Genomic DNA, 21,814 nt, shown 5'->3' with positions numbered 1-21,814 from the left:
AGGGACTTCTCCTGCTCCCTCCCCGCATCCCTTAGACGCTTCCTTTGCATTCCAATTAATTTTACTAGACTGTTTTTATTACATAATTAACACATTTCGCCAGATGATTTCAAATTCAAACGCGCTGCAAAATAGAATCCCTCTAGATGGCCTCGTTGATGCCAATTTTTGTCTTGGTGGCCAGACCAGTGTCACCCATGTCCGCATTGTAGCCAGGGCGGAACTTCATGCCGGGTGCCTGCAACGCAACAAAACAAACACAAATTAGAGACACGAAATAACGACAGAGAAAGAAGCTCCGAGCTCACATTGAACCAAACGTCACGCCAGTTTTTGCTGTCGTCGGCACTGCGCAGCAGCTCGGGCACGTCGAAGCGTGGCACATTGAAGTAGTTCATCAGATCGGGCTTCTCGTGGCCGTACTTGATGCGTGCCTCGCACCACTCGCTCTCCAGCGGGAAGCGCCAGTCGATCATTTTCTTGTTATGCGGATCCGACTCGTACTGGTTGAAGTCGATGCGCTCGATATCCTCGACGACCACCTCGGTCTCACCGCCGGCAGTCCAGTCGTAGATGAGCAGCTCCGCATGGTTGGCAATGTCCTTGAGATACTGCTGCTTGTACAGGGCCTCCAGGTCGCGCAGATACGCCTCGCTGAAGACCTTCGACTGCTGCTCGTAGTCCACGTTGCGTGCCTTGATCTGCTTCTGCACGGCGTCCACCGGCAGATCCAGGTAAATAACCAAATGCGGCTTCAGCAGCTCCCCAATGGTGTTCGAACGAATCTCGTTGTAGACGGAGCGCGCGCCACGCGACAGATAGCCCTGACGGAACATGGTCTCCATGAACACGAAATCGGAGAAGGGACTGCGTTCCAGGACAACGCCCTGGCCGGTGTTGAAAATATGCTGCAGAGCATCGATGTACTGCGAGTAGCGCAGCATGTACATGCGGATTTGGAACTGCGCGGCCAGATCGTGGCTGGGATCCAGGCAGAAGTTGCGAACGTCATAGCTGCGGCAGCTGGGCGGCAGCTCGGGGTCCAGCTGGCGCATATCATAGCCGTATTTATTGATGAAAATCAAATCCAAATCCACAGCCGGAAAGTACTGCATGTCCAGCTCCTCGGCCAGCTCCTTGGCGAATTTCGTTTTGCCCGAGGCAATGGGACCCTCGACGCAGATCACTTTCGAGTTCTCGTCGAAGCGCTTGGAGGTCTTGTCGAGGAAAGTATTGAGTACGGTGTACTTCTTCGTCTTGTACGGATACGGTGGCTCCTTGGGCACACGCGGTCCGCCGCGCATTGTCTTGCCGGAGATGTTGCACTTTTGCTGGAAGGCGGCGGGCAGGGCGTTCGTCTGCGCCTGCAGCAGGCTGTTGGGGGCAGTGGCGCCGCGGCTGACGAGCCGCACCAGGCCAACACGAAACACGGCAGTCATTCTGTGGGGAAGCAATTAACAGTTAGAAATGTCCATCAATATAAACAATAATATGTGTCCGCTGGCACTTCTCCGTGTGTTACATCACAGGAGCAGTCGGTATTGTGCCGTAATTGATCCTCTACGTCGGCGCTTGCAGGAGCTTAGGAAATTAGTTTTGCTCCTACTAGTCTCGGCCATTGGCTGGTCAATTGACCGCACAATTTATTTGTACATTTCCCCTGATTTAACTCACTTTTCAAGCAAAATATCTTAAATCTGCCCAAAAACAATATCGGTCGGTGTTGGAAAACGTCCCCGTTTCGTTTCGATTGCAGCACCAAAGCAGAGCTGTCAGCCCTATAAAAGGTTGTACTTCCGAATCTACAATTTAAACACATTTCAAAACGATTCGGGCTGTGGCTCGGTACTGACCGTAGTCTCTTATTTTTCTAAATAATAGCTCTTACTTTTCTGTTGCTACAAGTGTTCAACTGACAACCAATTTCATTAAGTTTTACTTACTTTGGCAACCCTTCGCGTAACCTTACGGAATTTTACGCCCGCTGCTGCACTTGTCCTGCGATGAACTGTAAATATATTAATTAAATTAAATCGCGAGTGACTTTCAAAACAAATAATCGAATACGAAGAACCATAAGCTAGAGGATTAGGTAGGTCTGGGTGTGCACACCGTCCTGCTCGCCAGTTGTCGGCTGCCGCAGTTACGCAACTGGGAGAAGTGGCGCCCCAAGAAACCAATTTTCCTCGTGACACAGATTTCATTGTTGCCTCATCCTTGCAGAAAAATACAGAATGGGAAACAACGCTAGCTTCAACGTCCAGATGGAGGCGCCCAAAGGTGTGCCAGCGGATCATGCCAAGCACATGTCCGCTAGTGGCTCGCCGCCGCCAAAGTGCCCCATGCACCAGAAGCAGGGTGGCGATAACAAATCTGCCTCGGCAGTGCCCCCACATCCCAAGATGCAGCAGGCCTCTGAGTGTCCCGTGCCGCACGACAATAGTGATGTAAATCCCCTCAACATGATGCCGCCGGCTAATCAACAGCCGTCACCAGGACAGCCGTTTGCACTGCCCACCGAGCGGCAGACATCAACGATACCGAAGGTAACCGAGGATGGCAGCGTCCAGTTCTGGCAGTATCCCAGCCAACAGATGTTCTGGAACGCGATGCTGCGCAAGGGATGGCGCTGGAAGAAGGACGACGTGGACCAAAAGGACATGGGCGACATCATTCGCATACACAACGCCAACAATGAGCAGGCCTGGCAGGAGGTGCTTAAGTGGGAGGCCCTGCATGCCAAAGAGTGCGGCAATCCGCGCCTAAAGAGCTTTGGCGGCAAGGCCAAGGACTTCAGTCCACGCGCCCGTTTCCGCAGCTTGTTGGGGTAACTAAACTCCTCACATTTCCCATTTCGTTTTGCTTTCTAAGCTCAAATCTTTTCCAGATATGAGCTGCCCTTTGATCGTCATGACTGGATTGTGGATCGGTGCGGCAAGGATGTCCGCTACGTTATTGACTACTACGACGGCGGACTTGTGGACAAGGACTATCGCTTCGCCCTGCTGGATGTGCGTCCGGCCATGGACTCGGTCGACAATGTCTGGGATCGTATGCGCGTTACCTACATGCGCTGGAGGTACGAGATCACCGACAAGTTTGCCAGCAATGACAAGGAGAGCAGCAAGGCCTCCGCCAGCGACTAGAAAACGTTGCAGCGTTTCGTATCTGTAAAAAAAAATTGGACTAAGTTATTAAAGCAATTAGAATTAATGTTGACTGCGTTTAAGTTGTTGCAAAGGACACGTAAACTATCAAATGTGAGGATCCCCACATAATACACTTCTGAGCAACCCACGAAAAGTGCTTGTTTCATTTATTGGATGCATAAATCTTTCCATGTTGGATATTTCCCAGGAAAAAAACCATAAAAATCAACGGGTGGCAAACAATAATAAAATATCTGATTCATCAATAATTTCCTAATGTGAGCGTTTCATTTCATGGTACAAAACAATATTCGACAAATTTCATCATGCAGGCGCTTATCATTTGAAAAGACTTAAAGCCTGATAATCAAAAAAGGCAAGACTAATGGAACCTTAGCTAATTGCACAATTTATTGGTGGTTTGAAAATCAACAGACATTTTATATGTGTTTTAAATATGATAGAAATTATGTTTCCAATTATGTGAATCGTTTATATCCTTATCGATAGTGTGATAAGCTCGTCGATAGTGGGCATTTCATTCTGGTCGTATTCCAGTATCTCAAAACCTGTACAAACAAAACGACACATTTATGTTAGTGTTTGTGTTTTATTGGTTCGCTGAGACGATACGCACACTTCATTAATTTTCCGCTAGTTATTGTTGAAATGTTGTTGTTTGTCCCAATATATACAACTAAAGTGCAGTGTGATACGGCCATTACACATATCGATTGAACTATCGATGGTTTGCTGCAAGGTCGCACTCGAGAAAAAAAAACTAAAACAGAAATACCCGCCACAAACTAAAAATTGTTGTCTATTGTTCGCCAGTTTTCTTTGTTGCAAGTTCAAAACCTGACTTTCTCCGGTGCTTAGGATAATTAGTGCAAGTTTTTCGCGATACTTCGTCCCGATATTGAAAACCAGTTTCGTTGTCTTTGTGACTCATCAGAATTCCACAGGCTCAAGGAAAATTGATGGAAAACACAATGGCCGACACAAACACAAACAATAGCAGCAGCAACGAGTCCACCGATCAGGTAGGAATTCGCGTGGAAAACAACCCGGACGATCACACAGACGCCTTCGGGTCGGTGGGCGGCAGCAGTGGCCCCACTGCAGCGTCCAGCTCCTCGCACCACAACAATGCATACGGCAGCGGAGCCATTGGACAGCTGGCCAATGGCTATAAATCGCCCTCAGCGAGCTATGGCAAAAATGTTGCCAAAATGGTCACGGATCGGCATGCCGCAGAGTACAATATGCGACACAAGAATCGCGGCATGGCCCTGATCTTCAACCATGAGCACTTCGAGGTGCCCACTTTGAAGTCGCGCGCTGGCACCAATGTGGACTGTGAGAATCTGACCCGAGTGCTGAAGCAGCTCGACTTCGAGGTGACCGTCTACAAGGACTGTCGCTACAAGGACATTGTGCGCACAATTGAATTGGCCGCCTCGCAGAATCACAGCGACAGCGATTGCATTTTGGTGGCGATTCTGTCCCACGGAGAGATGGGCTACATCTATGCCAAGGACACCCAATACAAGCTGGAGAACATCTGGAGCTTCTTCACGGCCAATCACTGCCCCTCGCTGGCCGGCAAGCCGAAGCTGTTCTTCATCCAGGCCTGCCAGGGCGACCGCTTGGACACGGGCGTGACGATGCAGCGCGGACACACCGAAACGGATGGCGACTCCTCGATGAGCTACAAGATACCCGTCCATGCCGACTTCCTCATTGCCTACTCCACCGTTCCGGGCTTCTACTCGTGGCGCAACACCACGCGGGGCAGCTGGTTCATGCAGAGCCTGTGCGCCGAGCTGGCTGCCAATGGCAAGCGCCTGGACATCCTAACGCTGCTGACCTTCGTCTCGCAGCGTGTGGCCGTCGACTTTGAGTCATGCACCCCCGATACACCCGAAATGCACCAGCAAAAGCAAATACCCTGCGTTACCACCATGCTAACGCGCATTTTGCGATTCAGCGATAAGCAAATGGTGCCTGCCGGACGGGTTTGATGGCTACTAGTGTGGTTCATGGGTTGGCTAAGGCTAAGGCAAAGACGGGGTGTGTGATACGCGGAGGGGTAGGCTACAGTAACTCTGAAACTGTACTACAAACAACAATTTTCTACTTCAATTTGTTTATCCTATAACTAGGGCCATATGTGTACCTATCTTTTAAATTGCATTTATTACCATCGGCTTAACAACTCTCTTGCCCTTCATAGATCAAATAGGAGCGAAAAGCTCTTTTAATCGAAGCATAAAGTGTCTCTCGTAATCGTCCAATTAAAACGCAAAAGATTTTAGCATTTAGTTAAGAATTTTATATATATCTTTATGTACAATTTATATACTCTCTCTCTCTATAAAAACATGTATTAGCAAAAGTTTTCCTTTTATGTGAACCGCTAATAAAACAAAAACAATAGAAAAACATTTACCATTGGGTAAGCCATATTGGGCAAGGCGTTGAATCCACATTTTTGGGCCGCCTCAAGTTGAGCGAGATTTTCCTGAAAAGGAGTTTTCGGAAAAAAAAAGTCGAGACGAGCGAGTCGTTGAGGTTGACTTGACCCTGTCTGTCTGTGTGTGTCTGAGCTTACAATCACTTTATTCTTAGAGCTGTGACACAATGGAAATAAATTTAAAATTTGATATTACTTAAAGCACTACGTTCAGGATGGGGAAGTGGAAGGAGAGAATTTTTAAAGCCTGTCTGCCGATCTATCTCTGGGGTTAGATAAATGCACATTTCTGATATTTTTGATTTGTTCAATTAAAAACGGGTTTAATTTTGCTCACAATTTCGCTTAGATGTGGCCCCCCTCCTTCAGTTTGGCCACCAAGGCGTCGACATCGGCCACGGTGGCACCTGCCTGGCGCACTGGCGGATCCTCCACGGAGATAATATCAATGCGTGGCGTGGTATCAACGCCCAAATCCTTGGCCGTCACCTTCTTCAGTGGCTTCTTCTTGGCCTTCATGATGTTGGGTAACGTGGCATAGCGTGGCGTGTTCAGCCGCAAGTCAGCGCTCAGCACGGCCGGTATCTTGGTTTTGATCGTCTCCAGGCCGCCATCGATTTCACGGGTGATGGTCAGGCCAGCGTCCGTCTTCTCGATCTTGTTGCAGAAGGTGCCCTGAGGCCAGTCCAGCACGGCGGCGGTCATCTGGGCTGTCTGATTGGCGTCATCGTCGATGGCCTGCTTGCCGAGGATCACCAGATCCGCCTTTTCATCCAGCGCCAGCTTGGCAAGAATCTTCGAAATGTGGATGGGCTGCAGCAGCTCGTACTCGGCCTGTGGCACCTCCACGTGAACGCCACGATCGGCGCCCATGGCCATGGCGGTGCGTATAACCTCCGCCGACTGAGCTGGGCCCACGGACACGGCAATGACCTCAGTGGCCAGCTTCTTCTCCTTCATTTTTACGGCCTCCTCGACGGCAATCTCATCGAAGGGATTCATCGAGTGCTTCACGCCCTGGGTGACAACGCCAGTCTTGTCGGGCTTGACGCGGACCTTTAGGGGGACACATTTGATAGTGAAAATGATAATGAATTGTTTAATTAAGTTTAATTCTTTCGATTACGCAAAACGCAACAAGTGATAAGAAGAAGATGCAACAGGCTATTTCTCGGCTTACCTTGACAGCATAGTCGATCACACGCTTAACTCCAACCAAAACACGGGCCATTTTTGTTCTAAAATATTATTATATATATATAGTTAATGGAATTAATTTAAAATCTTTGGCAGACTGATTTTACTCTTGATTTTGAGGGGGTGGTACAAAGGTCTTCTGTATTGCTGACCAGGGCTGGCGATTTCGCTTTATTTTTTGTCAGATCTAGCTTTTTTTGTATAGGTCGTGAATTGCAAGAAGCTGGAATTCTGAATGTTTTAGAAATGATTTTTCTTTTCTTTTGCACTAACTCTTAAAATGCCTTATTTTAATAATTAAAGCAATATGTTGCCTTCATCAAAAATTCGTAGAGCCTAAATCATTAATTAAAATTCGGCTTTTTCTTTTGGCTTTTTTCCTCAGGCTAGGAACCGCTGTTTTTCTGATGAAGAGCTGGCAGCACAACAATACTCGTACAGTTATTGAAAACAGCTGTTGTACTTTCACACACTCACTTGAAGCATCATTTCGTCGCATTCCAAATAAAAAAGAAAAAGTACAGAAACATGGCTTCGACAGCTCCGGTTATCATGAGAATTATGGCGTCTTCCATACAGACAGCCAAACGTGCGGGTGGCATCATTCGCGACGTGTTGAAACAAGGCGACCTGGGCATCGTGGACAAAGGAAAAAATGATCCCCAAACGGAGGCTGATCGTTCGGCACAGCGGTGCATCATTGCCTCGCTGGCGAAGAAGTTTCCCAGCGTCAAGATCATTGGCGAGGAAGGTGGCTCCGATCTGAATGTGTGCGATGATTGGCTGGTGGAGGATTCTGATGAACAATTTCTTCAGCAAAGCTGCCCGGCCGAATGGCGTGATGCCAAACCGGAGGATTTTGTGATCTGGGTAGATCCACTGGATGGAACAGCTGAATACACGCAGGGTAAGGTGCACACAGCAGACGAAACTCAACTCACTTAATGAAAACTATACCCCCAAAAGGTTACGTGGAGCATGTCACTGTACTCATTGGCATTGCCATCAAGGATGCTGCGGTGGGCGGCATCATTCATCAGCCTTTCTACCAGCAGCCAGATGGTGAGCTGGGTCGTACCATTTGGGGACTCAAGGGTCTGGGCACAGGCGGATTCACACATTCGCTGGCCCCGCCCGGCGAGTTCATCATTACCACCACACGATCGCATTCCAATGCCCTGCATCAGCAGGCGCTCAATGCATTTCCTGCCACCAAAGTTATCAAAGTGGGCGGCGCTGGATTCAAGGTGTTGCAGCTGCTAGAGGGCAAGGCTCACGCTTATGTGTTTGCCACACCGGGCTGCAAGAAATGGGACACCTGCGCACCCGAGGCCGTGCTGGAGGCACAGGGCGGCTTCCTCACCGACATCAATGGCGAGCATTATGCCTACAACGCAGATGTGGAGCACGTGAATCGTGAAGGCGTGCTGGCCAGCGTCGGCGAGAATCACTCCGAGTTGGTGTACAAAATTCCACGCAAGGTGCGGGAGGCTGTGGGCGTATGAATGCGGACTAACTTTCATCACTTGATTAGTTTATTTTCGACTAAAAGTAAACACATAACTTAAGCGATAACAGAAAAGTGTGGGCAATAATCTTTGTGGGATGCGTGTAGGCCTGTAGAAGAGAATATACAATCTATCAGAAATCAACAGAAACATTGCCAAAAACGTGCACCGTCCGTCTATTTATCAAAGCTGCTGCTCATGTTGCTGCTGGAGCCCAAGGAGTTGCTGCTGTTGAGTGCTGGCACTGTGTTGCTGCTGGCCATATAACGATTGCGCTTTGCCTTGGGTATTTTGCAGGAGTGCACAGAGGCAGCAAAGCGCAAGGACTTCACCGACTCTTGGAAGCAGTCCTGGAAGGGCGAGACATTGATGAACATCAGCGTCTTCGAATTGCCGCCCAGCGAGGGCATCAGCAGGTGTGTGAGCTTCGAATTGCGATAGGGAATGTGGTCCTGCTTTTGTAGCAGTGCCAGAATGACGTTCGTCAGCTCGGAGAGCGAACGATTGATGCTCTTGGTTTCGGTCATGCGTATGCTGGTCTTTGGCGACTCAGAGCCGGCCAAGTCCACCAGATTGATGGAGCCCACCGATACTTCCTGCTTCTCAGCATGTCGCCCAATCAGTTGCAGCTTGGTCACGGCATGTGAGCGGGAGGAGCGCTCGTTGCCCGCCGTGGAGGCTGTGGCACGATTCTGTCTGGCCATCAGCATAAGCTGGCGCAGGTGGTGGGGATCGGCGACAGTCTCTTCGGTTATGTTCGACACATAAATGTCGTTCTTGTTGTTCTTGGCCATGCGAATTTCCATGTCCTTCTGCTCGTTGCTCAGCAGATCGTACAGCACCTCGTTATAGATCTCTAAGAAGGTGGCTTTGATCTCGTATTCCCAGCCCAAGTTGCGATAACCCTTTATGGAGTCGAAGAGCAGGTCTACGGTGCGTGGAATCACGCCCAATTCGGAAGGCACACCGTCCATGGTGTAGGTCTTGCCACTGCCCGTCTGGCCATAGGCAAATATGCAAATGTTGTAGCCGTCCAGCGCGGACTGAATGAGCGGCGAGACCATCTCAAAGATGTCCGTTTGCGTGGAGGTGGGGTAGAAGACCTGGTCGAAGGAGAAGATTTGCTGTCCCATTTTGTTCTTCGCCTGGCCATCCATGCTCTGCAGCTCGACTGTGGCCTCATCGTGGTATATGTACGTGCAGCGATTGCGGTCCAGCTCAGAGGGAAGTGGCGGACGTATTCGACAGAAGACGCGTATATTTCCGCGCAGATCCATGACCAAGTTGTGCAGCTCCTTGCGCTCCATGTTGGACTGGAACAGCTGCTCCTTGCATGTCTCTAGATCCTTTGCTTGCTGCTCGTTGCTGCGTAGTAGATCTTCGGTGCGCTGCCGCAGTTGCAGCACCTCCGCGGTGAGGCTCTCATGTTCCATCTTTATTTGCTGCAATAAAATTCGAACCGATCTAGAGCTGATCAATCTCTTAATGGGATTGTGGCTTACCTTATGATTTGTCTGCAGTTCTGACAACTCCTCTTTTGCTCGTCCAAGCGAGGTAGTGATTGTCTCAATGTTCTTGGCCTGCTGCTTCACCTGCCTGTTCAGACAGTCGTTGTCCGTCTGCACATTCTTCAGCGAGGATTCGGTTTCAATTAGCTTCGTCTGCGTCTCCTCGAGCTGTGTGGGCAGCGACTCCAGCTCGCCCATATCCTCCACCTGCTTTTCATACTTGGTCTTGAGCACCTTGTGCTTGTCCAGCAGATCATGGAAACGAGCCTTGAAGTCATACGGTGCTATGCGCTTTGGAGCTGCACCACTCGCACCGCCGCCACCACCTCCAGTTGCGGGCTTTGCTCTAGTGGCTGTGGCAGAGGCTGCTGCTGTAGTTGCTGCTCTGGGTAAAGGACGAGCCGCTAATGGTCGCTTGGTTACCGTGGAAGCTGTGGTTGTGGCTGTGGCTGTCGCTGTTGTAGTTGCTGTGCCGGCTAGTCGTCCCATACGCTGGCCTGGCACCGTGGCAGTGGCGTTGCCAAATCGCGAGACCTTGCTCGGAATGCTCGGCAGTGTTGGCTGTGCTGCCGTGCGTTTGTTATTCAGGCGCATCTCGTTGATGTCGCAGGCTGAGCGACTTCGTCTCAATTTGGCGCGGTTCCCTATTTTTGTAGGCTCCGGCGAGGCAGCGCGACCTCCTAATAAAATAAGACGAAAGTTGAGGTGATGGATGGTCTCTGGATATGTCTTACACCCACTCACCCATGCGACGTTCCATGACTTGCGGCAAATTGTTAATATCTCGGGAGAGCGGCGGCAGCAAATTTCCACAATAAGTTTGGTTTGCATTGAAGGCGCCGGCTCCGCCTGCTTTGATTCGATCTGAGGGCAGTATACTTTTCACCGGCATCGCGGGCCGCTTTATGCTCGACGGTTTTGGCAAACGGGATTCCATTATTATTATTTTGTGTATTCAATTGTATATTTTTCTCGTCCCTTCAAGTTGAATAGATAATTTGATCTGATTTTTGATGGACAGACGCGTCGATCGAACGAGAAGAAGCGACGCTCCGACGCCACTTCGCGCCGTTAATTTCGATTGTAGGGTTGCTTTGGAGGTACAAGCGTTGCCATCTGTATCTTTCCCGACACTCTGGCCAGCCCACGCGATAGTTCACGCAAACCATATGTTCCAGCCGGAACACCAGCCCTGCGAAATTAGTAAAGAAGATCCTGAGAGGATTTGATAGAATTAGGAAATGTTTGAAACCTCAGGCTCCAATGGATGCATAAGCTAGTCTGTATCTGTTGTAAGGCCGATTTTAGACTCCTTGTATGGAGGACTCCATACACAAGAACAATACTCCAATATCGGGCGGAGTTTAGCCATAATTATGTTGTGAAGATAGAAGACCTGCCCCCCAAAGCACTCCGAGCCAATTAAATTATTTACTTATGTTCCCTTTGTGCAATTTTCAGAATAACAATATAATTTCTTATCCTCTTTTGTACCGCGCGCTATTTTTCAAAAATTGTCATGTTATCAGTGTACATACATGTGTCTATACATGTTACATAAATTTACATACTGAACACAAAGCTCCATTGCTTCCACATGGGGTGATTTGAATGAAAAATGAAATAAAAATTTGTAAAATATAAGGTCATAAGGTATACAATCCAATAAAAATGAGTATTTATACTAAGCAAAATTGATTTTTCAATCGGATTAAATTATTTTTTCAGTGCTAAAAGTCTTAACAAACTAGTAATATTAACTGGAACATCAAAATCAAGGAACATTTGTTTTGGGTTCGGTATATTAACAGTATACTTTTAAATGAGAAGATATATTTTGATATATTTTCGAGGACAATGCGGAATATTTGATCGATAAGTCCGCGGCCACACTGGCGCAGAGTTAAACACAAAAAAAAAGACGAAAAGAACCAAAAAAATTAAGTAGCAGCAGAAAAAACTATTTGCAGTCCGAGGGCTCGCGAGACCGCAAAAACCTCAAGTCAAGTGATGGCGGGGCACGCAGAACTCAAGGAGCTGAGCGTGTTTGAGCTGCGTCCACTTATTACAAATCTCAGCTGCAAACTGTCGGCCGTCACCGCAGGTTTTGATGAAAAGCAATTGCTGGCGATTGTCAGCGAGGAAAATGAGATTGTGCTGCGTTATATCAGCGCAGCTGGGCAGGAGGTGGTTAAGATGATATCCTGGTTCCGACACCGTGTCATCCATGACGTGTGCTTCGATCCTGCGGGCATTTGGCTGCTGGTGCTATGTAAGTACCCTGGATGGTGTGTGTCGCCCCTAGCATGAGGGTGCAGGTGGAGGTGTAGGTGTAGGGGTGGTGTTCTCTGTTCGTTGTTCAAGCCTAAAATTACTTTGCGCCCAACCATCCTCTCGGCGAATGTGCATGTGTGTATGTGTGTGTGTGTGCGGGTGCGTGTGTGATTATTGATTTTCTTTTGCGTATTTTGTTTTGATTTAATAATTCTGAAGTGGAGGATGCTCCTCCTCCAATTGGGCCTTGGATCGATGCGAATGTTACTCACCTCTGCTCACAAATATATCAACAGGTTTCGACAATACGCTGCACATTGTGCCCGCCCTGGCGCTGGTGGACAAGACGAATATTCTGGCCGCCTGCTCACTGTACAGCACCACACAGGTGACCTCCTATATCATACCATTTGTTGGTCCCCACGAGTGCCCCAACTCCAAGAAGTGCCCCAATCACTCTACGGCATCGACTGAGCAGCAGCAGCAGCCATCAGCAGGGAGCCACGAAGAGGAGCAATTGGCCGAGAAGTTGGCTAATGTTCTGCAGCTGGATGAAAATGCAGATGCCGAGCCCTTGGGTCACGAGCTGCCCGATCATATGCTGGTCAAAAATAATGAACAGGATGTGGCCGAAGAGCAGCAGCAGCAGCAGCCGCCCGTCCAGCCACAGTTTGATGCCACTGGCAATAGCCAGGTGATGGCAGCTTCCTTTATGGCGTCCAAGACCTGCCCGTATCCACTTTCGGTGGTGTGGTGGAAGACCAACCATGGCCTGAATAGGGCCATTATTGGCTACTCGGATGGCTCCATCTGCTTTGTTGGCCTGAGCCCCAACTGCCCCATGATTGCCAGCACCGCAATCGAAAATGGATCTGTGATGCGTTTAGTTATCTGCAAGGACAAAACCTACGATGGAGTTATGTTGCTGGTAAGCTACGAATGTTGTTTCTGATTAAATTTAACTAATCTGTGTGCGCTCCCCCTAGATCACCTCCTCCCTGAAGGAGCAGTACAAGCTGCTGCTGGAGCAGAAGGCCATCATGTACGTTTACCCCGGGGATAGCTCGCCCACCACACGTGAGGGCGCCTGGCAGATTGTCATGTCGGTGCAGGGCAAGCATCAAAGTCATGCTGGCTTAGCGGCAGGTGCTCGACAAAGCAACAGCTCCGATCCGGCCTCGGACAGCAGCCAGCTGGAAGAGGATGTGTTTGCGCCGCCATCCAGCGCCGAGGATGTTCCGCCCAGCTTTCAGGCACCCACAGTGCCCACAGATGTGTCTGCCGTCCCGGTGGTGCCAGTTGATGCTAGAGCTCAGGAAATGCCGCCACCGCCAGCGCCACCATCCTACAGCGAAGCTCTGGCCCGTCAGTCCAGCGAGAGCATGGGCGTACGCTTTCATCAGCAGCAGCTGCACACGGCTGGCAACAGCATCGATGGCATACTGCCAGCGACAAGAGCTCGCCTGGCCTCGCTCAAGAGTCTCGGATCGAAGAAGCTGCACGCCATCAAAATGAGGCTCTCCGATCAGCGGCAAAAGTTCGATGAATGTGCGTAAGCAAAAGAAAAGTCTTTGTGCTGTCCCTATCCCTGTTGTTCCTTGTTCATTTGTTAATTGTGCAATTTGTTTGTGTATTTTATATATTTGTTTGTTTTTTTCCTTCGATTGGTGTGCAGTTTTGAGAGAACTGTTGCATCTATTGAGGCGTCGCTTGTGCGGTGAGTCGCTCACACTCAACAGACTGCCATAGACCTGCCAATTAGCTACACTTATCCACCACCCTAAACATATTTTACTCATCTTTATTCCTATCCATTGTCTTGTTCTAGTAATGCCAGACTCGAATTTGGGTTCTTTTGCCATTATGGACTCACCCTCGGTGACCCCAGAGCCGCTGGGCAACACCACAGGCTCGTTCTACACCATCCAGAATCTGCGTAGCACTTTTCTGCTGAGTGCCCTGCACAGCAATAGTCACAGTCTGACGGTGCACAGCATTGACATTAGCCTGAAGCCGCTGTTTGTCTACAAGATACCCAAGCACACCCAGGAAATACTCATCAGTTCGAACATACTCTACGGCATCAACTATGTGGATCTGCACAGTCGCAGCGATTCGGCCATATCGACGGCAGCCTCCTCGCTGGAGGAGCCGCTGGTGGCCAACACGGACAAGGAGAATCGCGATGCGGACACCGAGAAACTGGAGGAGCAAAGGGAGACCAGTGCACACAAGAGCGACACAACAAGTGCGACCACCACTGCCACATCCAGCATAGACCAGAGCGAAATGCCCAGCAATGCCATCAATGCAGTCAGTGTGATCAGCAGCGCCATGGCCTCAATGCATACCTCCGATGAAGATGTAGGTTTTTGCGTTCTTCTTTTATGCTCCCATATTTGATGTGTATCTTTTGTTAGCGCTTCAACACGCTGGCACAGATTGGACTCTTTCGCTTTGAGCATGAGACTGTGCTGCACTTGTATCAGATGGCGCAGTATCGCCCACCCGCCGGCCAGCCAGAGGCCCTAACCAAAGAGGAGAAGGCCAAGGCATTCGAAATCAAGGATATTCACACGCCCATGGACTACATACACTTTTACGAGACGGCCGATGTGAGCGGCGATTTCTCGCTGCGACAAATGGAGATCATGCAGTCAGAGTTCCCCAAAATCAACTACGATCCCAGCTATGTGATTACCAACAAGAATGTCTACACCATACAGCTAAGGTAAGGCGGCAAAATCGAGTATTTGCTTCATGTAAAAGTCTTTTTTTTCGTACTGGCAGAAAGGAGCCGTTTGAGTTGTTCTTGGATGCTGCGCTGCAGAGCGAGTGGAATCAATGCCGCGACTTTTGCAACACCTTCGACCTGTCGTTCGAGCTGTGCATTGAGTTTGCCGGCGACTATTTGCTGCGCCGCAAAAAGATTACGCAGGCGCTGCTCACGTACAATGTGGCGCGGGTGAAGCCCATACGCACAGCCCTCAAGCTGGCCATGTATGGCCACACGTACGCCCTGATGCAGCTGAGTGCCATGGCCCTGAAGTCCACATATCTGCTGAGGTCGAAACATGTGGGCCATGCGCTGCTCAAGGGCATGATGGCGGACATCACCTACCGCCACTCGGAAGATGTGCGAATGATTTTGCCCCAGAAGCGAGAACAGGGCGTGGTCAACAGTGGGGCCACCTGCAGCGACTATTGCTATGGCGTGGATGAGTCCATCAGTGCGCTGCAAATGTCACCCTCATCGCAGTTTCATTTGGCCAATCTGCTGCTCATAACACTCGCCGAGAAGGCAGTCAATGATAAGAATTATATGCCACTGTGGTAAGTGTTTCACTTCCATTCAATCGGGTGTACATCTGACCTTTCTGTCTGTCTTTTGCAGGAACTTTCTGGTTACCAATAGCAAATATCACACAAACATGACCAGCATTGTGCTCTGCCAGAGCGGACTCTTCTCATCTGCCATCATCTTGGCCAAGACGCGTGGCGTCTGCCTGGATACGTTCAATGCGCTGATCAGTGTGGTGGCCCAGGAGTTTGGCTGGTACAACGAGCTCAATGTCTGCCTGTACAACCTAAGCGAGAGCATATTCATGGAGACAATCACCTACTTGCCGCACGTGTCCATGGACTACTTTGCCTTCATCCAGGAGAAGCTCGATCACATACGACCCTGTGTTCTGCAGCGGCTTTCCCGGCAACTGAATCCATTCTCGCCAGCGCTGCGACCCATTGTCTCGCACAGCAGCGGCTGCGGCGCCAACACCAACGATAATAATAGTCCCCATCTATTTGAGTTTTGCAAGAGTCTCATTGAGACCTATCTGGCGGTGCTCATACACATGGAATCGCAGCGGGTCAAGCATGATTCGCTGGTGAATGCTCTATCCAATTTCCGCATCAACTATGAAGACAATCAGGCAAGCATTCCAGACACGATACGTCTCTCTTTTTGGCATGCCATAATGGATATATTTTCTTGCAGTTTGCCATTGAATCCTCACGCTTTAAACCGATCTCAGCTGGTTGTGCATACTGTGCCTGTGTTGTCGATGGCATTGCCTACTTCTGGGGCTCCAGTGGCATTCCCAGCTACTTTAGTGCTCAAAAGTCAACAGGTAAGTTGCCCATAAACATGTCTGGTCTGATCATTTCTTCAAATATTCCCTCCTCCTGCAGAGCCTCCCGAGCCAGCGCATGCCGTCAAAACATTGGAACTACTCTCTCAGCTCAATTTGCAGGTGCATGCCATCAAATGTGGACGCCAGCATACGCTTATTTTAACCAACAATGGGGTAAGCTCACACACAGCACAGCCCAGCGCATATTTATTTATCATTTCTGTACCTGACAGCTCTACTCTGTGGGCAACAACACTCTGTGCCAGCTGGGCATTGGCCGTCACATGCAGATGGCACTGCAGCCGATGCTGGTAACTGCTCTGGATGGCATGAATATAACAATGCTCGAGGCGGGACAATATCATAATGCAGCAGTGGCCGATGGCAAGCTCTATATGTGGGGGTAGGTTGTAGCAAAAACTAAACAATTACCAAGGTGTAGCACGAGGCACCAAGTCGTTCATTTCTGACTCTAAAATGTACTTATATTTCTCTCCCTTTTCTGTTTGCAGATGGGGCGTCTATGGCCAGCTGGGGCAGGGCAGCTGCGAGAACATTGCCACACCACAACTAGTCAGCTTCTTCAAGTATAAGGTACGTCACAGCCGCACCCATAATTCACTCTGCGATCTGTCATTCTGTATCTGTTATTTTGTATAGAAAATCTTACAAATATCCCTGGGCCATGCGCACAGTCTGGTGATGTGCCAGGCCAGCAATAGCTACATGGAGGCTAACAACTGCAGCACCGAGCTCTTTGTCTTCGGCTCGAATCACTTTGGCCAGCTGGGCACTGGCAACAGCGAGCAGGGATGCGATACAAAGGTGAATCTGCCCGTGCGCCTGGAGACGGGCGGCAGCAGCCTAAGACTGATACACACCAAATTTTTTACCAACGTAAGTGGAGCCAAAGGAGTGCCACTGAATGTTTTTTGACCCCGATTTTGTTGTGCAGTTAGCTGTAGACGATCAGGAGCGTTTGTACACTTGGGGCAGCTCGCCGCAGGCCTTGCGCCTGGCCAACCAAATCAAGCGTCGCGCCAATGCCAAGCAAAAGCTGGAGGAGAACCATCAGCGTGAGCTGTTGAGCAGGCAACTGGAGGCTACACTGCTGCCAAGACCCAGCAGCAGCACCACCAGTACACTGGTGGAGCCAACCACATCGTATGCGGCCGTGGTGGCTGGTGCCACACCAAAAGTGGCAGCAAGCGAGACCAAAGATTCTCAGGTGGATAATGAGGCGGCGCCATCGGATGGCAGCGAAAGTCTTGGCTCAAAGTGTGAGGCGGAAAAGGAAAAACCCACCGCACCGCCACCTGCCACCGAACCTGATCCCACGGAGCATATGACGCCGCATCTGGTGGATACCAGCGAGGTGGCAGGACAAACGCTGCAGGTGTGTACTGACTCAGAGTCTCTTTTACATGGTAATCATGAGGCTTTTCTGCTTACAGATCTCCAGTGGGCTGTTTCATTTTGCCTTGATCTCGTCCACGTGCACGCTCTATACGTGGGGCAAGAATCTTGAACATCAGCTGGGCACTGAGGACAAGGATCGTCGGGCAGTGCTGAAGCCCTCGCCCATCGACAGCATTGAGCGGCCCATGTATGTGGATTGCGGTGCGGACTTCACTCTGGTCATGACCACCGATCACATTGTGCGCGCCTTTGGCGGCAACTCCAATGGGCAGTGCGGCAGAGATCAGGGAGCCAGCCTGGAGCGTATGCGACAGCGAGTTGTTTGCCTGCCAACGACTAAGCGATTGATGCGCTTCGAGAGCCAATGCGTGGAGGCGCCCGTGGAGATAAATCTGCCACGGCCACGCATTCGTCTGGATCAGGATCCGGTTAGATACTTGAAGGTCATGCCGCCATATCAGCCACACTTCTTGCAGCCAGCGAACATCAGCTTCGATCAGCGCTACTCCATAGGCACGCCCATCTACAAGAGCAGCACGGAGCAGGCGGCCACTGGCCAGGATTCGGATGATCTGCTTAGCAGCCTGGAGAATCTGAGCCAGAACGATGCCAGCTTCTCGTACGCCGCGCCGCCACTGCTGCAGACCGATGCCAACAGCTCACTGGACTTGGATTACTCGCCCGAGGAGCAGAGCTACGCTCCGCTGGCGGAACAAATGCCGGCGGGCATGACAAGCAATGCAGCGGCTCTGCTGGGGGGCGATGACGATGCCAGCACCTTTACGGCCAGTTCGGTGGGCACGCTGGGTGGGACGGCACTGCAGCAGCTGCGGCATTATATACACTACTGCCTGTATGCCTTCCACGGGCTGTATAGCCCCGACAAGATCGGGGAGTGTGCTCGTGCGCATCGGAACGAGTACCGCATTAGGATCTGCATGCTGAACTTTAGGTTTGTGGAAGCCTTCCGGCTGTGCCTGCAGAGCTGCGACAGTGCACAGCGCACCCTGAAGCTGTTCGAGTACTTCAGCAAGGACACGGGCTACGTGCCGCTGCGGCGATGCGATCTCAAGCATCTCATCTACCACATGTGCTTGCACTTCCTGGAGCGCAAGTTCGATATGCTCGAGTGCGAGCGCTACTTCATGGCCGATCTCGACTACTATCTGCTGGAGCTGGCCTACGTGTTCTACTTCAACAACAACAACTCGACGCTGGAGCAGAATCTCAATCAGAAGTTCAAGCAGCTGATTGCGGCGGCGGCAGACAACAATCCAGCGGTGCCCATGTCCGGGCAGCAGCAGCAGCAGCATCAGCTGCAGGACACGGATGTCATATTCGATAGCTTTACGGTGAAGTTCAAGACGATTCTGTGCCAGCGTCTGCTCAGCCACTCGGACTGTGAGACGTCGACCGGCAATTAGCATTGGCCTGCTGCTGCTCCTACTCTGACTGAGTGTGGCATCTGTTTCGTCGTGTTTTAGGTTCTGTTTGTTTGTTGTGCAACTTCATACACACCCACACTTATCCCCCCCTCTACTCCATAAATGTTTACGCGTAATTATTATACCCCATAATTGTTGTTTGCGGTTATTTATATACAGAATCATCATCAAAACAAAATCAAATGCTTTTTACAGGCGCCTGTTATTTAAACAAAACAAAAAGAAATTAATTAAGACAAACAAATTGTTTAAAGAATCGAATTTTTTGTAATGCTTTGTTTGCAATTGGCTTCGCCCCGTTTTTATTTCTGTTTAATCAATAAATTATTAAAACAAAACAAAAAGGAATTCTCCTCCCCCCCAGCTCGCGGCTGGCTGCCGGAGACAAATGTTTTTTGTTATATCTTATTCAATATTCAGCTTGTGATTTGCAATTATTTAATAAAAAAACAAACAAAAACAGTAGTTTTAAAATAATTATATACACACATACAATATATATGATTAAATACGTTTATATACAAGTAAAAAAGAAATTCTACAACTTGAGCTTTATGTTGTCCGTGGTCCAGCGCTTGCTCTGCAGCGCCTTCAGTGCATTCTCACAGTAGAACTGCTCCTCGGAGCGTTCGGGCAGCGTCTCCCTGAGCTGCTTCAGTTCCTGCTGCTGCTTGAGCCCCGCCATGGCATCTATCACGGCCTTGATGCACTTCACCTTCTGCGCCAGGGCCAACTTTTCGCCGCTGTTGCCCATCTTGGAGAGGAACAGCTGCAGCACGGTGGACGGCGCGTGCAGCTCGTACAGACGCACCACGGCCAGCGTCAGGTCAAAGCTAATGTGAAACTGTTTCGACTTAAGGGGATGCCACGTGGGCACACGCTCGAAGATGCACTCCAAGTCGGCGTACGCCTGCGCCTGGGCTCGCTCGTTCAGCGCAGTCCATTCGTATTGGGCTGGCGAGATTTGTTGGTCGGCTGCAAAGCGCTGCGGGGAAATGGGCTTCAGCATGTCCTGTTCCTTCCAGTTGTTGTTCTGCTGACAGCACACGTAGAGCAGCTCGATGGGCGTGGGCTGATCGCCCAGCAGCTTGCTGGCCGCACCCTCTTTTTCCATTAAAAGTTGCATCTTGAGTGCGGCGTGGAAGACCTGCTCGTACAGTGGAATAATGCCCACACCCGCACTGGCATACGCATCGACCAGGCGCTGCAGATGTTGCTTTCGCGAATTTGCGTCCTCGCTGGCCAGGGCCGCTTGAAACTGTTTGAGGGCTGCCTCCTGGTGGCGGCCAAAGCGTTGCAGCAGATCAATGTGGCTGCTCACGTCGCCACTTTCTCGCAAATAGCTGAGATACTGCTCCAGGGCCTTTGGTCGCTGCTTCAGAATGCCGTGGAATTGCGCCGCGTTCAAGGTGCGCTTGAGGAAGAGCAGCACTGTGACTACGGCATGGCCTCCACCGTTGCAGAGCAGCGTATCCAACAGCTGCTGCTTCTCGTGCAGTGACCTGAACATCTCCAATGGCGCCGTCTTGCCCTGCAGCAACTTTTGCGCCGTCACCTCCAAATCGGGACTGTATAGAGTGCTTTGGATCTGTCGCCGCAACAGCTTCAGCTCCTCCTCGGGGGAGACGCCCTTGTGGATGACACGCTCGTCCAGGGTTTGCTCTTGAAGTACCAGCTTTAGCGCCTCCTCACTGAGAATGGCTTTGATGGAGAGATGATTCAAGGCGGGGCTGTTTTCAAAACTGGCCTCCGAAATGGTATCGTCGCTAAAGATTCCATTGTTCTCCCACTTGTTGCTGGGAAGCTCTGTGCTGACAATGTCCACCTCGTCCTCATCGTCGAAGCTGAAGGCGGCACGCGAGGATCGGTTCCAATAGCTCTCGCTGTCGAATTGTATGTCCATTTTTATCTTGCTTTTTGTTTTGTTTTGATTATCTCAGCATATAAGCTTTCCGATAGTCTAGGGTTGTCAAAGCTTTGAAAGAGCTTATCGATTACAATCGATACACATGCATATATGGATGATGCTGCAGGATATCTGATAAATCTGATATTTGCTGCAAAATGACAACTTTGCGACCATTTACCTTCGACGATCTTTTCAAGTTCAACAATGTCAACTTGGACCCACTCACGGAAACGTACGGAATGTCCTTCTACACGCAATACCTGGCAAAGTGGCCCGAGTACTTTCAGCTGGCCGAGTCGCCCAGTGGCCAAATAATGGGCTACATTATGGGCAAAGTGGAGGGACGCCAGCACAACTGGCATGGACATGTGACCGCTCTAACTGTTTCGCCCGACTACAGGCGTCTCGGGCTGGCGGCGCTGCTCATGAAATTCCTCGAGGACGTATCGGAAAAGAAGCGCGCCTACTTTGTGGATTTGTTTGTGCGCAAGAGCAACCAGGTGGCCATCAATATGTACACGAACCTCGGCTACATCATCTACCGCACCATACTCGACTACTACGCGGGCGATCAGGACGAGGATGCACTCGATATGCGCAAGGCATTGTCCAGAGACACTAAAAATAAATCCATCATACCATACACGCAACCTGTACGCATGGAGGACTTACACGAGGCAGATATGCAATGATCTGGGCTGAATCAGCTCAATGATTAGTGCCGGCAATTAGATGTACATTTAGTTAGAGATATCTTAATTAATTGTCTATAATCTAATGCCTTTTGCAGCTCCCT

General features: G+C 50.0%; 9 protein-coding genes across 14 annotated transcripts; 5 read left to right on the top strand and 4 right to left on the bottom strand.

Moving 5' to 3' along the window:
- Positions 1-43: 43 nt before the first annotated feature.
- On the bottom strand, positions 44-1,791 carry LOC117896470 (NADH dehydrogenase [ubiquinone] 1 alpha subcomplex subunit 10, mitochondrial). Its single transcript, XM_034804804.1, has 3 exons — positions 1,675-1,791; positions 309-1,440; positions 44-238 (listed from the first exon to the last, which is right to left on the bottom strand). Exons 2-3 carry the CDS (start codon positions 1,437-1,439, stop codon positions 143-145), a joined length of 1,227 nt encoding a protein of 408 aa, XP_034660695.1. The 5' UTR covers position 1,440; positions 1,675-1,791; the 3' UTR covers positions 44-142.
- Positions 1,792-1,873: 82 nt separating this feature from the next.
- Positions 1,874-3,213, top strand: LOC117896472 (cytochrome c-type heme lyase). Of its 2 annotated transcripts, none has more exons than XM_034804807.1 (3): positions 1,874-2,092; positions 2,224-2,827; positions 2,888-3,213. In XM_034804807.1, exons 2-3 carry the CDS (start codon positions 2,235-2,237, stop codon positions 3,144-3,146), a joined length of 852 nt encoding a protein of 283 aa, XP_034660698.1. In that variant the 5' UTR covers positions 1,874-2,092; positions 2,224-2,234; the 3' UTR covers positions 3,147-3,213. The 2 variants fall into 2 exon arrangements, with proteins under 2 accessions (XP_034660698.1, XP_034660697.1); XM_034804806.1 differs by having other exon boundaries at positions 1,878-2,092; positions 2,234-2,827.
- A 687-nt stretch (positions 3,214-3,900) lies between these two features.
- On the top strand, positions 3,901-5,405 carry LOC117896471 (caspase). The gene has a single exon (XM_034804805.1). It carries the CDS (start codon positions 4,130-4,132, stop codon positions 5,171-5,173), a length of 1,044 nt encoding a protein of 347 aa, XP_034660696.1. The 5' UTR covers positions 3,901-4,129; the 3' UTR covers positions 5,174-5,405.
- An 83-nt stretch (positions 5,406-5,488) lies between these two features.
- LOC117896475 (electron transfer flavoprotein subunit beta) lies at positions 5,489-6,988 on the bottom strand. Of its 4 annotated transcripts, none has more exons than XM_034804811.1 (4): positions 6,930-6,988; positions 6,806-6,863; positions 5,963-6,681; positions 5,489-5,782 (listed from the first exon to the last, which is right to left on the bottom strand). In XM_034804811.1, the coding sequence occupies exons 2-3, from the start codon at positions 6,854-6,856 to the stop codon at positions 5,971-5,973; spliced, it is 762 nt and encodes a 253-aa protein (XP_034660702.1). In that variant the 5' UTR covers positions 6,857-6,863; positions 6,930-6,988; the 3' UTR covers positions 5,489-5,782; positions 5,963-5,970. The 4 variants fall into 4 exon arrangements, with proteins under 4 accessions (XP_034660702.1, XP_034660703.1, XP_034660700.1 ...); XM_034804812.1 differs by having other exon boundaries at positions 5,489-5,673; XM_034804809.1 differs by having other exon boundaries at positions 5,755-6,681.
- Positions 6,989-7,260: 272 nt separating this feature from the next.
- LOC117897285 (3'(2'),5'-bisphosphate nucleotidase 1) lies at positions 7,261-8,397 on the top strand. Its single transcript, XM_034806022.1, has 2 exons — positions 7,261-7,729; positions 7,789-8,397. The coding sequence occupies exons 1-2, from the start codon at positions 7,351-7,353 to the stop codon at positions 8,325-8,327; spliced, it is 918 nt and encodes a 305-aa protein (XP_034661913.1). The 5' UTR covers positions 7,261-7,350; the 3' UTR covers positions 8,328-8,397.
- On the bottom strand, positions 8,340-10,910 carry LOC117897284 (protein claret segregational). Of its 2 annotated transcripts, none has more exons than XM_034806020.1 (3): positions 10,583-10,910; positions 9,833-10,515; positions 8,340-9,772 (listed from the first exon to the last, which is right to left on the bottom strand). In XM_034806020.1, exons 1-3 carry the CDS (start codon positions 10,773-10,775, stop codon positions 8,507-8,509), a joined length of 2,142 nt encoding a protein of 713 aa, XP_034661911.1. In that variant the 5' UTR covers positions 10,776-10,910; the 3' UTR covers positions 8,340-8,506. The 2 variants fall into 2 exon arrangements, with proteins under 2 accessions (XP_034661911.1, XP_034661910.1); XM_034806019.1 differs by having other exon boundaries at positions 9,833-10,518; positions 10,583-10,909.
- Positions 10,911-11,736: 826 nt separating this feature from the next.
- Positions 11,737-19,438, top strand: LOC117898391. Its single transcript, XM_034807748.1, has 14 exons — positions 11,737-12,110; positions 12,409-13,040; positions 13,099-13,660; positions 13,941-14,476; positions 14,533-14,843; positions 14,903-15,445; positions 15,507-16,044; positions 16,110-16,242; positions 16,304-16,419; positions 16,479-16,648; positions 16,758-16,839; positions 16,906-17,142; positions 17,201-17,641; positions 17,700-19,438. The coding sequence occupies exons 1-14, from the start codon at positions 11,849-11,851 to the stop codon at positions 19,086-19,088; spliced, it is 5,952 nt and encodes a 1,983-aa protein (XP_034663639.1). The 5' UTR covers positions 11,737-11,848; the 3' UTR covers positions 19,089-19,438.
- Positions 19,439-19,609: 171 nt separating this feature from the next.
- LOC117898394 (vacuolar protein sorting-associated protein 16B) lies at positions 19,610-21,085 on the bottom strand. The gene has a single exon (XM_034807752.1). It carries the CDS (start codon positions 21,010-21,012, stop codon positions 19,648-19,650), a length of 1,365 nt encoding a protein of 454 aa, XP_034663643.1. The 5' UTR covers positions 21,013-21,085; the 3' UTR covers positions 19,610-19,647.
- Positions 21,086-21,122: 37 nt separating this feature from the next.
- LOC117898401 (N-alpha-acetyltransferase 20-like) lies at positions 21,123-21,793 on the top strand. Its single transcript, XM_034807762.1, has one exon. It carries the CDS (start codon positions 21,174-21,176, stop codon positions 21,708-21,710), a length of 537 nt encoding a protein of 178 aa, XP_034663653.1. The 5' UTR covers positions 21,123-21,173; the 3' UTR covers positions 21,711-21,793.
- Positions 21,794-21,814: the final 21 nt, after the last annotated feature.

The sequence above is a fragment of the Drosophila subobscura genome, chromosome O, assembly GCF_008121235.1.
Source record: "Drosophila subobscura isolate 14011-0131.10 chromosome O, UCBerk_Dsub_1.0, whole genome shotgun sequence".
In the NCBI taxonomy this organism is placed as follows: Eukaryota; Metazoa; Arthropoda; class Insecta; order Diptera; family Drosophilidae; genus Drosophila; species Drosophila subobscura.
Note: the sequence above shows the minus strand (reverse complement) of the source record. Positions and strands in the feature narration are given on the sequence as shown.

Coding starts and splice junctions, on each gene's coding strand:
- LOC117897285 (XM_034806022.1), top strand. CDS start 7,351: ATGGCTTCGACAGCTCCGGTTATCATGAGAATTATGGCGTCTTCCATA. Junction 7,730..7,788: donor AACAGCTGAATACACGCAGG/GTAAGGTGCACA, acceptor TACCCCCAAAAG/GTTACGTGGAGCATGTCACT.
- LOC117896471 (XM_034804805.1), top strand. CDS start 4,130: ATGGAAAACACAATGGCCGACACAAACACAAACAATAGCAGCAGCAAC.
- LOC117896470 (XM_034804804.1), bottom strand. CDS start 1,439: ATGACTGCCGTGTTTCGTGTTGGCCTGGTGCGGCTCGTCAGCCGCGGC. Junction 239..308: donor GGCGTGACGTTTGGTTCAAT/GTGAGCTCGGAG, acceptor GTTGCGTTGCAG/GCACCCGGCATGAAGTTCCG.
- LOC117897284 (XM_034806019.1), bottom strand. CDS start 10,775: ATGGAATCCCGTTTGCCAAAACCGTCGAGCATAAAGCGGCCCGCGATG. Junction 10,519..10,582: donor AGTCATGGAACGTCGCATGG/GTGAGTGGGTGT, acceptor TTATTTTATTAG/GAGGTCGCGCTGCCTCGCCG. Junction 9,773..9,832: donor AACTGCAGACAAATCATAAG/GTAAGCCACAAT, acceptor ATTTTATTGCAG/CAAATAAAGATGGAACATGA.
- LOC117898394 (XM_034807752.1), bottom strand. CDS start 21,012: ATGGACATACAATTCGACAGCGAGAGCTATTGGAACCGATCCTCGCGT.
- LOC117896475 (XM_034804811.1), bottom strand. CDS start 6,856: ATGGCCCGTGTTTTGGTTGGAGTTAAGCGTGTGATCGACTATGCTGTC. Junction 6,682..6,805: donor TGATCGACTATGCTGTCAAG/GTAAGCCGAGAA, acceptor GTCCCCCTAAAG/GTCCGCGTCAAGCCCGACAA.
- LOC117896472 (XM_034804807.1), top strand. CDS start 2,235: ATGGGAAACAACGCTAGCTTCAACGTCCAGATGGAGGCGCCCAAAGGT. Junction 2,828..2,887: donor CGTTTCCGCAGCTTGTTGGG/GTAACTAAACTC, acceptor AATCTTTTCCAG/ATATGAGCTGCCCTTTGATC.
- LOC117898391 (XM_034807748.1), top strand. CDS start 11,849: ATGGCGGGGCACGCAGAACTCAAGGAGCTGAGCGTGTTTGAGCTGCGT. Junction 13,041..13,098: donor ACGATGGAGTTATGTTGCTG/GTAAGCTACGAA, acceptor CGCTCCCCCTAG/ATCACCTCCTCCCTGAAGGA. Junction 17,143..17,200: donor ACACCAAATTTTTTACCAAC/GTAAGTGGAGCC, acceptor TTTGTTGTGCAG/TTAGCTGTAGACGATCAGGA.
- LOC117898401 (XM_034807762.1), top strand. CDS start 21,174: ATGACAACTTTGCGACCATTTACCTTCGACGATCTTTTCAAGTTCAAC.